Raw genomic sequence first — 14,229 nt, 5'->3', positions numbered from 1 at the left:
CATTTGGTCAGTTGTCACCAAAGAATAAATAGTCCGGGATCAGTGAGGATGGGTCATTTCCCTTAGACCAGTTTTTTGTGGGTTAAAAGAGGTGGGGAACACGGTATTTATTTATACCTTGAGCGGCTTATGGATCGTAATGAACCTTCTAGGCTTAATTGGAGAACTCCCATGCTTGCATGCTAGAAATGGATGCAAGAGGTGTAAATTTCCTAGTGAGTGTTCGGTGATCCAGGTTTCACAATAGCACCCACATCACCATGAGTGACAGTAGTGACAATGCCACAGCCCAGTAATGACCACCGCAACAACAGCCATAGCACCCACAATGATATTGCTGGAGCCACACCTTGTAATGATAACAGCACTGATAGCAGCCCCGGCAACACTGGTGACAACAACATCTCTAGGCCCAAAGCCAACTGAGGATGTGCTAATAATGAGTGCAACCAACACCCAGGCCTGGAAATACATTGGGTCACCTGGGACAGCTTTCAAGTGATGTCTGTAAAACTACAGGTCTTCTTTCAGAATTCCAGAAAGACAATTCGTCACACTCCTAGCTAGCCATGTGTGGTGCCTCCAAGATGAAGGGACCCCATAAAATATTGAGTGGAGGATCTTAGAGCAGCTGGGCCCCCACATTAATGGAACCAAATGCAGCATGCTTTGCATATTCAAAGCGGACGTTAAACGAAGGATACTCAAAGACTCTCTGAAACCTGAATCACTGAAAACTCACCAGGAAATTTACTGTCCTTGCATGTATCTTAAGCACTACCCGCTGCAAGCATGGGATTCCCTGTTCTCCAATTAAGCTCAGAAGGGTCCTTATGATCCATAAGCTGCCCGAGGAATAAATACCTTGGTCCCCATCTTTTGACCCACAAAAATCTGATTTTATAGAGATAACTCATCATCACTGACCCCAGACTATTTATACTTTGGTGACAATTGACCAAATGACCATAATGGATTCCTGCTTCCCAAAGGTGAAGAATTACATTTGTCTTCAGCTTTAGAGTCTGACGAGATGTGCATGAGACTAAGGCCTTTAAGGCTGCGAAACCATTGATCACTCTATGACCAGACATAAACTTAATTACTTTTAATACATTACTTCTCTATGCTTTAGAGCATGCTTTTTTTTTCAGATATATGACACAGTCTATATATATAATATACATGCATATGCATACACACACACACACACACACACACAGTAGGGGTGCTGAAAAGTTCCTGGCTTTAGGTATATGAAAAGACAGGAGGATCAGTGAGTGGTTGGCGTTAGGAAGGGCATCCAGCTGTAGAAACTCTGCCAAATTAGATTGGAGCCTGGTGTAGCCATCCGGTTGCACCAGACCTCAGTCAAATTGTCCAACCCATGCTAGCATGGAAAGCGGACGTTAAACGATGATGATGATGATGATGATATTCCCCTCTCTGATTCACTCACTTATTGCAGTGGCCCTTCAGTTTTGGTAAGCCCTGTAAAAGAATTTGGAAGGTTGGGCCTCCAACCAGGTCTTTTGCAATACCCTTAAAGCCAGGAACTTTTCAGCATGCTCTCATATATATACCCACACAATCCTACACTCATATAAACACACACACACAAGCATACATACATACATACATACATACATACATACATACATACATACATACATAAATAGATAGATAAACTTACTTGGAAATGGTCGTGTGGCGTTCAATCATATAATAATATAAATGATATATACATATATATTTATATATGCATATATACATACATATATGTACATACTTACATATATATGTATATATATATATATGCATATATGAGTACGGGACGTCACAACACATAAACAACATGAAATACGAAAACGATATGAATTACAAAATACGGAAACAACATGAAATACGAAAGCAAACTTGGGTATGCAAATAACAAGAGAAAAAATGGAAAACAAGACAAGTAACATAAAGAACAACCCTTCATCAGTTGTTGGCTGTTCAACTACTCTACATTTCGAGCAGGACTAGAAGAACAGCTAACAACTGATGAAGGGTCGTTCTTTATGTTACTTGTCTTGTTTTCCATTTGTTTCTCTTTGTTTGCATACCCAAGTTTGCCTTCATATTTCATAATTCATGTTGCTTTTGTATTTTGTGTTGTTTACATTTTGTGATGTCCTGTACCCATATGTGTGTGTGTATATATATATATATATATATATATATATATATATATATATATATATGTATGTATGTATGCATTGTTATATTTCAGGATGGTCTTTTTTTTTTTTGCCAAATAAACACATGCAGTATATATTCGTTCTTCACTTCAGATTCTTTTTTTCGTTTTTTTTTTGGGAACTAAACAGAACAGGAGCAGACACATGGGATGGAGAGTTACTGAAGAGGTCACAGAATGTGTGACAAAAGATTTCCAGACATAAGACATAAAATAAGAACAATAATAAAATTTTTTAAATAAATCTGAAGTGAAGAACAAATATATAGTGCATGTGAAAAAAATAATGACCATCCTGAAATATAACAATATCTGTTTCAACATATGATTTCACATCAGCAATCTTGCAAAACAAATTCATAAACATAAAAATATACATACATACATACATACATACATACATACATACATACACACAGCACGCACATATATATATATATATATATATATATATATATATATATATATACTTACTTTTATATTTCTCTATATAAGCATTCATATATTTACACATCATGCTTATGCATTTACACCACATTCTTACTTATCGATACACACACACACACACACACACACGCACTCATGCACACATACACACACAAACATGCGCACACATGCACATACACATGCACACACAATATATATATATATATATATATACACACATACAAGCACACACACACACATACACCTATATAGCCACCCACATCTTTATAATCTAAAATATAGAGAGATATAATCCAAATGATATAAAATCAAGCATTAACACAAGGATAATAATCATCATCATCATTGTTTAATGTCTGCCTTCCATCCAACCTGGCACAGGTTGGAGAGTGACAGAAGCTGGTCAGGCAGAAGACTGCACTAGTCTTCTGTGTCTGTTTGGCATGGTTTTTACAGCTAGATGCCCTTCCTGTCACCAACCACCCAGTAGCATGGACAGAGTGCTTTTTATGTGGCACCAACACAGGTGAAGTCAGTTTTGGCATGGTTTTTACAGCTGGATGCCCTTCCAAATGCCAAACACTTTACAGTGTGGACTGGATGTTTTTTGCTTGGCACCAACACTAGTAGGGTCACCAAGTAACTTGCAAGACAAAGATCCTAATAAGTCACAGACATAGAGTTTGGAAACCATATACTGGGCTATCATATATTTCACTATTTATAGAATAAAGATGTAGTGGACTACTACAATGCCAACTACATTAGAGGGTATGGATGAAAAAAGTTACAGAAAGTTGTCTGAAGGGAATTAATTAACTAATGTCTTCCTAAAAAATGTGTTTCTAAGGCTATATAAGCATTCCATTCTCATCAGTTCATGGAACTTATAAAGGATATTACCTGGACTTTTAAGAATTTCCTCTTATTCTGTGCAGCAAGAGGTGCACCCATACCTATTATTTGAGTATGATAATGCATATTTTATTATGCTCTAGGTAATTTAGAATTCAATTTTTTTTTTGTCTTTATATTATTGCTTCATGTCATATTATTTGTATCTCTTGCATTTTATATAATCTTTATATTTTATATAACTATAAAGATGCGGGGTTGTGTGTGTGTGTGTGTATGGCTGGCTATATGGGCATGTGTGAGTGCGCATGTGTGTGTGTGCGTGTGTGTGTGTATAGGAGAAGAAAATGGATATAATAACAATGGGAAACTCGTTGTTTTCGCTGGTATGTCTTTAATTAAATAGATAACAAGGAGGAAGAAGCAGAGATGAGAATGTATATATATATATATATATATATATATATATATATATATATATATATATATATAAAATGGAGGATAATATGCTGAACCCAACTACTTGCAGACAGTGTATCCCGTTGAATTCATTAATTTAATTCATAGCAAAAGTGACAAAAGAGAGGAAGAAAAGAAAAAGAAAGAAAGAACCAAAGCACAGGTGTCCATGGCAGACTATGTTATTTTGCCAACATGGTTTACATATAGAAGTACAAAGTACATAAGGAATTAGAGGATGAACAGAAGTTTAATCTTACAGCTGTTACGGCCTAGTTTTGGCAGGCCCCATTCTATCCGAATATTCCTTACCGGAGTGATTATCGGATGACATTTTGAAATGGGGTTACATGCCCGAACCTCTAGGCCTCTTCAGAGATTCACAAAGGGTTACCCTCCCAGCAGTATACTGGATAGATACTATCCCTTAGTGGGTTGTATCCCCAACCCCTAACTCTCTCACGTTATATATATATATATATATATATATATATATATATATATATTATATACATTATATTATCAGGCACGTGCTGTCTGTAATTACTCACAGTAGGCAGTTGGTAACCTTTATGCAGGAAAACACACAAAAAATAAGCGAAATACAGGCCCGTGACTGAGTTGAAGGCAGATTTACTTCTGCCTTTATAGCACGTAAAGAAAACATTGTTGTAGGAATGTACACAGCATATCTACTACAGCAGTACTATGTGTAGCTTAAATACTGAGATTGAAAAGCAGGTGTGAATTATGTCTACCTAATCTACAAAACAAATATATTACATTTTATGTATAGTAATCAGAATAACCTTCATGATTTTATTGAATTAGGTACATATTTTGCCATAAAAGGAAAATGTTGCTATCGATCTATTTTATTCAAGGAAGGCACTGACTACCTTGCCTACCTACGTGGCACATCCCTGATATATATATATATATATATATACACACACAAGATCTGATCAATAAATATCTGGACTGTTGCCATAGCAACAAAGCTAAAGCACACAGAATGAAGCTGCTTGGCAAAGATTGACCTTGAACCCTGCTGTGCATGCGCACTAAGTTTGAACATTTTAGCTCACTTTTGCTGTTTACAGCAGTGCTTGGAAGGAAGGTGTGTAGCATGTGATCATCGCATTGACCATGACAGAGAAAGTGGTCATGGTGATACCTGCTCAAAGGTCTATGCAAAGTTGCAAAAAGTGTATAGAGAGGAGTGTATGAGCCGCACACAAGTGTACGAGTGGTTCAGATGTTTCCAAGATGGCCGAAAAAATGTTGATAGTGACAAGCATTCTGGGAGACCTGCAACCAGCAGATGTGTGTGCTGCTGGGAGGAGAAATCTCCAAATCACCGTCCATGAATTATCAGGGGATGTGCAGATTCAGCTGATGAAAAAGACACTCGTGTTTCAGTTGCACAAGATCTCCTTGATTGTGTCGAGAATGAAAACTTTTTGGAAACTTTGCGTAGGCCTCTGAGCAGGTATTGCCAAGCTTTAGCCAAAATTTGATGCAGATTCTCTGCTCAACTTTGTCGTGGTCAATGCAACAATCACACACTACACACCTTCCTTCCAAGAACTGCTGTAAACAGTGGAAGTGAGCTAGAATATTAAAACTTAGAGCACATACACAGCAGAGTTCAAGGTCAATCTGTGCCAAGTGGCTTCACTCTGCATGCATTAGCTTCGTTACTGTGGTAACAGTCTGGATACTTATTGATCAGACCACACATATATGTGTGTGTGTATATATATATATATATATAATTATATCTGAGTGTATGTGTGTCATCATCATAATCTTTTAATGTCCTATCTTCCATGTGTGCATAAATAGAACGGTTGACAGGAGCCAGCCAGGTAAATGTCTACCCCAAGATATATAATCTTTGAACGTTGGGCTTCACAGAGGCAATGACTAGTGACTGAGACCTTTGGTGATATGCCATACCATATGCTTTGGCGATATGTTTTGAGAGGACCCATCAACCCAAGTGAAATTGTAGTTGTGGCCGATGCTGGTGTCACGTAACTAGCACCTGTACCAGTGGCTCATAAAAAGCACCTTTTGAGCATTGGGCCTTGCGGAGGCAATGACAAACGACTGAGACCTTTACCAATATGCTGTGCTTGGGTAGAAGACTCATTGAGCCAAATGAAATCATAGTTGTGGCAGATACTAGTGTCACGCAACTGGCACCATGCCAGTGGCATGGGTGCCATCTCTGAGTGGTTGGCATTAGGAAGCGCATCCAGCCATAGAAACAGTGCCAAATCACATTAGAACCTGGTGTGGCTCTCCAGCTAATCAGTTCCAGTCAAATTGTTTAACCCATGCCAGCATGGAAAATGGGTGTTAAATGATAATAATGGTATATATATATATATATATATATATATATATATATACATACACACACAAACATAAACATACATACATACAGATATCATCATCATCATCATCATCGTTTAAAGCGGACGTTAAACGATGATGATGATGATGATGATGATATCTGTATGTATGTATGTTTATGTTTGTGTGTGTATATATATATATATATATATATATATATGTACACCATTATTATCATTTAACACCCATTTTCGAAGACGAAGACAAAATAAACTAGCAAAAAATTACTGGATAATTTACTGGATATAGCGTATATATATATACATATATATTATATGTGTGTGTGTGTGTGTGTGTGAAAGAGATTTAACTGCTATTTCCAGCAACTACATAGAAGCACTAATTTCGTTCATGAAATTTGGTGGTGGTGGTGGTGGTGGTGGTGGTGGTGGTAGTGGTCATCGTTGTCATGGTGGTTTACTAAACAATATTAGCCAATCATATCACTGTAAATGTTACACCACACAATAATTTAACTGTTTATTTGTTGGGTTTTTTTTTCTTTTGTTAAACGTTTTTTTCTTTCTTATTCCTTGTTAGGATTCATCCCAGGTGTCTGCTGCAAAGGACATTTTTGGAGGATGTCTCACTCTGGATTTGATCACTGAACGTTTTGGTTCAATAAGCAACGAATTACAGGAACTGAATTTACCCAATTCTAGTATACGTACAGTAGTGCTTGGCTTTGCTGATACCCTATGTAACTTGACCAGGTGACCTCTTCACCATACATACACACATATATATACACACACACACACACAAAATTCTTCACTTGATGTTAAAACTCTTTTATCTTATTCTATTCTGTTTACCATTATCAACATCATCATAATTGCCATCATTGCCTTCACATTTATCATCATTATCACCACAATCATCATCACCCTATCACAAACAGCATCACTTTCAATACTACCACACACACACACACACATGAGGTTATGGTTTTGTTCCATCTGATGGATTCCGTAGCGTATATGGAAACTAAGGCTTGGTTTTAGTCTTAGAAATAGGAGAGAACAAGGCTTGGGAGTTCTGCAATGCAAATGGTTTGATGATTTACTGCACTGATTTCAAGAAACCAACCAGTCGCCTGATCACCTATCAATCTGGTGGCCACACAAACTTGATAATATGCTCAGTAGTAAACAGGATTGACAGATAATTGTAAATGTAAAGTCCTTCTCTCATGAAGAATTTACACCCCCAAAATAGGTTAGTGGTTAGCAACTTCAGACTTAGAACTAAAAGGACTCAGAGACAAAATAACCAGTCTAGACAAAGGAAGTTATGGGAGCTTAAAGATCCAGTGAATAGTGAGAAATTTAGACAATTACTTGTTGAAACATCTTTAACAGGATGGTTGGTTGAAGAATTTAGCTGGTTTGAGTTCCAATATACTGTATGTATGTAGATAAAGGAAGAATGAGAAAACCAGGTAGGATTAAATGCAACAATTTATTCGACCTATTAAAGAGCATTAACACAACAAAATTGTTGAAATACATTTTGACTGATACTGTCAGAAAATATACATATTAGTTTCTCATGCAGCTGTTACTTGGATAGAACAAGAAAACAAATATGTAACATGGCTTCTGCTAGAAGACAGGAACAGATTTAACACGTCAAGGTTACCTGAGGCTACCTACGAAATAAACTTCCTCTCTGCTGAGATCTGAACTCAACCACCTATCCCACCTCACTGAAGAATAGCAGAAAAGGTTCCTCCTTATAAAGCTGATGGTAGGCTCCAGTGTACTAACATAGAGTTGCCTGTGCTCAACTGGTCTGTCACATTATGGGATGAGAGCCCATATAAAGCCAGAAGAACTCAATCAATGTATAACACATTACATGACCAGGTCATGTGACCACTTGTAGAAAACCAGTGTAATGAGCCAAAATGAGGGTATCTAAGCCTAATCGGTTGAATGATAATCATGTCTCTGCTACACAGTGGTTGATAAGGAGAAACAGACGTATAACATAGTGAATAGCTTGAAGTTCCTGTGGGACAGCCTACTGAGGGCTACAGATCAAATTTGTGGCTGGTGCAGTTCCAGCCAGACCAAATGTGACTTGGTGACGGAACAGTGAAGTAGACAGAGTCATAAAAACAAAGAGCCAAGTTTGGAAATACTGAAAAAATGGGGCAGCAGAGAATTCTATTAGGCTGCCAGGAGAGAAAATAGGTGACAGTTTTACTTAGCAAAGGGAAAAGCAGAAAGTAAGAGGTTTGTTAATGTGAAGCATGATGATCAGAGATATGCCATGTTCAGGATTGCATGACAGGACAGAGAATCAGAGAACCAAGATGTTGTGGGAGAGAAGAAGTGTGAACGAATGAATAAAGGTAGGCTTGCACTTAGTAATTCTGTAAAAGAAAGAGGCATGGACGTGGTACTATGAAAGGTATGTATGGGCGCAAAACAGTTTTCCCAATGTGAACCCAACAGAAGAACCAGCCATTGTAGTAGACAGCAGTATGTTAGATAAAGCAATTAAGGATATGAAGGCAGAGAAAGTCCCTGCTCCATCAGGAATTACTGTTGGAATGCTTAAAATATCTGGCAGAGTAGGATAAGGTCTAATCATAGTGTTAATCAGATTGTACAAGAAATTGTTATACCCTTACAGTCTGTGGTAGGTATAAAAAACGATGTTCAGGAACAATAATAATTTATTGGCATCGAAGGTTTTAGGCTTTTCCCATATCGAAGTTCGATAAGCTGAAAAAATTTTTTATAGCTTATCATTAGCAACTTGAGCTGCTACAAATGCAAATAAAAATCCAAATTAAAGGAGTGGAGCAAGTAAAATCCAGCCTACATGTTTCTAAGCTAGCAGATCCTCTGATGTATTAATTACCCAAATAGGGGTACTCAGCTAGCTGCTCATCAGACTGAAGATACCTTAATTATATGAAGGTTACACTGTCATTAAGGGATCATAAGTTGTAACCTTCATATAATTAAGGTACCTTTGGCCTGATGAGGAGCTAGCTGAGTACCCCTCATTGAAGAATTATTGCATCAGGGGATCTACTTGCTAGGAAACATACGTAGCCTGAACTTTAGCTGTTCTACTCCCTCAATTTGGATATATATATATTCTTGTTTCAGTCATTTGACTACAGCCATGCTGGAGCACCACCTTTAGTTGAACAAATCAACCCTGGCATTTATTCTTTGTAAGACTAGTACTAAGTTACAGATATTGTAATCACACTTACACACACACACACACACACACATACATACATATATATATATATATATATATATATATATATATATATATATATATATATGACAGGCTTCTTTTAGTTTCTGTCTACCAAATCCACTCACAAAGCTTTGGTTGACTCAAGGCTATAGTAGAAGAAACTTGCCCAAGGTGCCACACAGTGGGACTGACCCAAGAACCATGTGGTTGAAAAGCAAGCTTCTTACCACACAGCCAGGTTTTGTAGTTTCTGTTTCCAAAATTCACTCTCAAGACATTGGTTGGCTCAGGGCTATGACAGAAGATTCTTGTCCAAGATGTCACACCCTGGGACTGAACCTGAAATCATGTGGCTAGAAAGTAAACTTCTTAACCTCACAACCATGCCTGCATTTATACATGCATATATACATGTGTGTGTGTATCTGTGTCTACAAACACACACACACACACACACATATATATATATATATATATATATATATATATATATATATATATATATACTAGCACTATAGCCCGGTATTGCTCGGGATTAAGTTAGGATTACCTGAGTAATACCATCAATTGAGGCAAATTTGGCACCCGGACGTAAGTTTTGTAAGAAGACTACAGAGGCTTAGTTTCTCCCGCAGAGATGTGAGAGTCAGATCTCTCCTTTCGAAAACATGAACAGTTTCGTAACATTGTTTACAAAATAATAGCTGATCGTTTGCGAAGGAGCATGTCTACAGTCAACACTTAGGATCTTTGCTCTGGTAACTTCTGCTCTACCCCATGTTCACACACGACCAGCTATATGCCGCTATGAGTAGAGCAATGGATTCAGCAAATTTGGAAATTAGTTGTGGAGAAACGGAGAATATCATTTATATTGTGTAAAGCTCACTAAAAAGACGAAATTTTAAAAATCTGTTATCTCTCTCTCTCTCTCTCTCTTTACACTGTCACTAGAAGGGGACTTAACTCATGTTTGCGAATGCTGGTGTATTTCTCCGACCTGAAAATTGTTAGAAGTTATGGTTTAAAATTATTTTTAATGCAAAAATTCACCTCTTTGGAAGCAAATAAAAAAATAATAAATGGCTGATTACAGGCATTTTCAACCATGAGAAATCCATTGGTGCGACTCCCAGATTGCTATCTTGTAAGGTGTGGATTTCTATAGATGCAACACACACACACACACACACACACACACACACACTCACAAACTCAGCTTTACAATATATACTGATACTGATAAACATAGTTATATATCATTGTTTCTTTCTTCAACAGTATCAACCTTGAAAACAATTGCTTGACTTCTTTCTGCGGTCTAATATATTTAGATAACCTGAAGGTAAGACAACAGTAAATTTGTTTATTAGCAACAGTAAATTCTTTTCTTGTTTGTGCTAGCCCCAAAAGTCAACAAGGGAGCCTGGATCTTCTATGCAGTCCCACAAGCTTCTAGAAAAAGCAGCCAAATCTATCACCAGTCACTCCTTACCATTTTAAAAACAAAGAATGCATTAAATAATATGGTCCTAGATACACTCTAATAAAACTAAACCAGAAAGGGCATGGCTGGAATGTCTTCAATTATATATATCTCTTCAAGTAGACATGACCTGGGAACATGCACAAATTGAAGCCATAAGGAGAGTTTCTATCAATCTTCAAGAAATAGCAGCCAAAACTCTTTCAAGTCAAACCCTACAAAAAGGAGAAGTTTACACTGGATAATGCAGTCCTTAATGCACATTGCTTGCAAAAAACAAAAATGCAGAATTCTTGTCTAAGCATACTATATAATCCCTCATAACTTTTTTTATTTTTTGGAATTTTCAGAATTTTTTTGCGAATTTGTGTTCTATACATGGGAATTCATACAATTATGAAAAAAAAATGTGTTTTTTTTTTATTAATCCCCACCCCCACCTTAAATCCTAAAGTTTCCACTTTTTTTCAAATTTTGTTTTAAATCAGAGTGTAAAATAGAGATAGTCCAATTTTTTTACTTAAATCCCAGCAATGGATCATCCTTGGGTACATCTTCATTCCATTAAATGTGTTTATGGAGCAAAAAATATTAAAAAGCATCAATACATGTCAGATTGACAAAAAAAAGGTATCAGGTGGTCATGAGATGTGCTAAAAACAACAACTAAATCGCCCTTAAATCACAGACAAAAAAATACTTTTTTTGTGTTTCATAATTGTATGAATTCCCATGTGTAGAAGACAAATTCATAAAAGCTTTCTGAAAATTTCCAAAAATAAAAAATGCTATGAGGGGTTATATGGAGTGCTAAAACCAGAATTCCACCAAATAAATATAGGACAGTATAATCACAGATTGAATGTTATCAAGGTTATCCTGTGGTTATTATAATAACAACAGCAATAAGATATTCAATACATAGTTACTTGATCTGTTAGTAACAGCAGTCAAGTGTCCCACAAATCACACCCTTCCATTTATTTCCCTTCTTGTTTTACATGAGGAAAAGTAGCTTATATGACCTTGCTCAAGGCCTCTGAGTTTGATGGAATGAAAGAAGGAAGCTGGTATCAAAGCAGAGACTCTCTACTTATAGCAGGGTGGACTTTACTAAAGATACCCTCGAAATTGGATGATTGAGTACAGCTGTTTGGATGGTGGTGATTTGGAATGGCTCACTGGACATTGAATCTGTTTTGGAATGGCTTTTTTGGTGACAATACTCTTTGACACTGGAGACAAACACACACACACACACACACAGAAAAATATGCGCAGACGAACAAACAGACATTCCAGTGTATCAATTGTACTTGACTGATATAAACACTCCTTCTCTCCTTATACACAGAAAGAAACATATGCTCACTCAGAAAAATTGAAAGAGAAAGTGCAAGATTGCTACATATATGCTCACTCAGAAAAATTGAAAGAGAAAGAGCAAGATTGCTACATATATGTTCACTCAGAAAAATTGAAAGAGAAAGAGCAAGATTGCTACATATATGCTCACTCAGAAAAATTGAAAGAGAAAGAGCAAGATTGCTACATATATGCTCACTCAGAAAAATTGAAAGAGAAAGAGCAAGATTGCTACATATATGCTCACTCAGAAAAATTGAAAGAGAAAGAGCAAGATTGCTACATATATGCTCACTCTCCTTATACTCTTTTACTTGTTTCAGTCATTTGACTGTGGCCATGCTGGAGCACCGCCTTTAGTCGAGCAAATCGACCCCAGAACTTATTCTTTGTAAGCATAGTACTTATTCTATCGGTCTCTTTTGCCAAACTGCTAAGTTACAGGGACGTAAACACACCAGCATCAGTTGTCAAGCGATGTTGGTGGGGACAAACACAGACACACAAACACACACACATACATATATATGACGGGCTTCTTTCAGTTTCCGCCTACCAAATCCACTCACAAGGCTTTGGTCGCCCCGAGGCTATAGTAGAAACATTTGCCCAAGGTGCCACGTAATGGGAACGAACCTGGAACCATGTGGTTGGTAAGCAAGCTACTTACCACACAGCCACTCCTGCGCCTATGCACATAAAGAAAATACAACACATAAACCGAGAGAGTGGGGAGAGAGAGAGAGTGGGGAGAGAGAGAGTGAGGAGAGAGAGAGAGAGAGAGATGCATTTGTTGCAATTGGGGTCATGTAATATATTTTACTGTTTTTCTCCCCCTCTCTATTCTTTCCTCCCTCTTTTTCTCTCCCTTCCTCCCTCTTTCTTGCTTTCTATCTCAGGTTTTTCTGTTCACAGCACCAAAATTTAAATTCACAATCTGGTCTGCTTTGTCAAAGATATACAAAAAATCCATTGAGAGAAAATTTTTCTTGTCCCCATTTTATCAATATCTGAGCAGCTATCATATACATAAAGAGAATTTTAGTAGTCAAGTAGTTTAGTAGTTGTGATAACAAGTTAGAAGTCAACTAGCATGAAGACAAAATTTTCACAGTACCAAGGTTCTGGAAAGCACAGTATTGAAACAGTGATGCCAAATAGACAGGGCCAAAGCAGCTGAGCCAAAATATTCCGTACTCAGGCACAAAAGGATCAGCTGGTGACAAAACAGATGAGAGCACATTGACTATCGCAATCCTAGATATACTGTGTCTGAAAACAATAACTCCAATGAACAAAACTAAATGAATTATGATCAAATGCCTTTGACCAAAGATATGCCCAGGTAGGATTAACCTGGGGCTAAAGAATATCATTTCTTATAGTTTTTTTTTTTTCTTAATAATTGTGGAACTGTTTAGCTTTGTGTCTTTTTGTTTATTGTTATACATATTTTATTGTTGTGTTTTTCTTATTGTCATTTAGTGTCAAGTTTATTGAAGCAAATGCAGAAAATATCAATTCTAGTTTTTGATAGATATTTAACATCATTAAAAGAATAACCATGAAAGTTAATTTCACAATTAAAGGGTTAAAGTCTGCCATGATTTTTTAAACAATTCTTTAGGCAGAGGAGTGGTAAGAAGCTTCCTTCCCAACCACATAATTCCGGGTTCAGTCCCACTGCATTGTACCTTGGGCTAGTGTCTTCTACTATAGC

General features: G+C 37.0%; 1 protein-coding gene across 1 annotated transcript in view; it reads left to right on the top strand.

Annotated features, from left to right (window-relative positions):
• The window catches only part of LOC106884215 (leucine-rich repeat-containing protein 9), a 122,072-nt gene that overhangs the window by 85,981 nt on the left and 21,862 nt on the right, over positions 1–14,229 (top strand). The window contains exons 25-26 of the mRNA XM_014935467.3: positions 6,968–7,140; positions 10,940–11,003. Coding sequence (XP_014790953.1) covers positions 6,968–7,140; positions 10,940–11,003 — 237 coding nt within the window. The remainder of the gene's footprint in view (positions 1–6,967; positions 7,141–10,939; positions 11,004–14,229) is intronic.

The sequence above is a fragment of the Octopus bimaculoides genome, chromosome 9, assembly GCF_046866305.1.
Source record: "Octopus bimaculoides isolate indiv1 chromosome 9, ASM4686630v1, whole genome shotgun sequence".
NCBI classification, from domain to species: Eukaryota; Metazoa; Mollusca; class Cephalopoda; order Octopoda; family Octopodidae; genus Octopus; species Octopus bimaculoides.
This window is presented reverse-complemented; position numbering and strand designations above follow the sequence as displayed.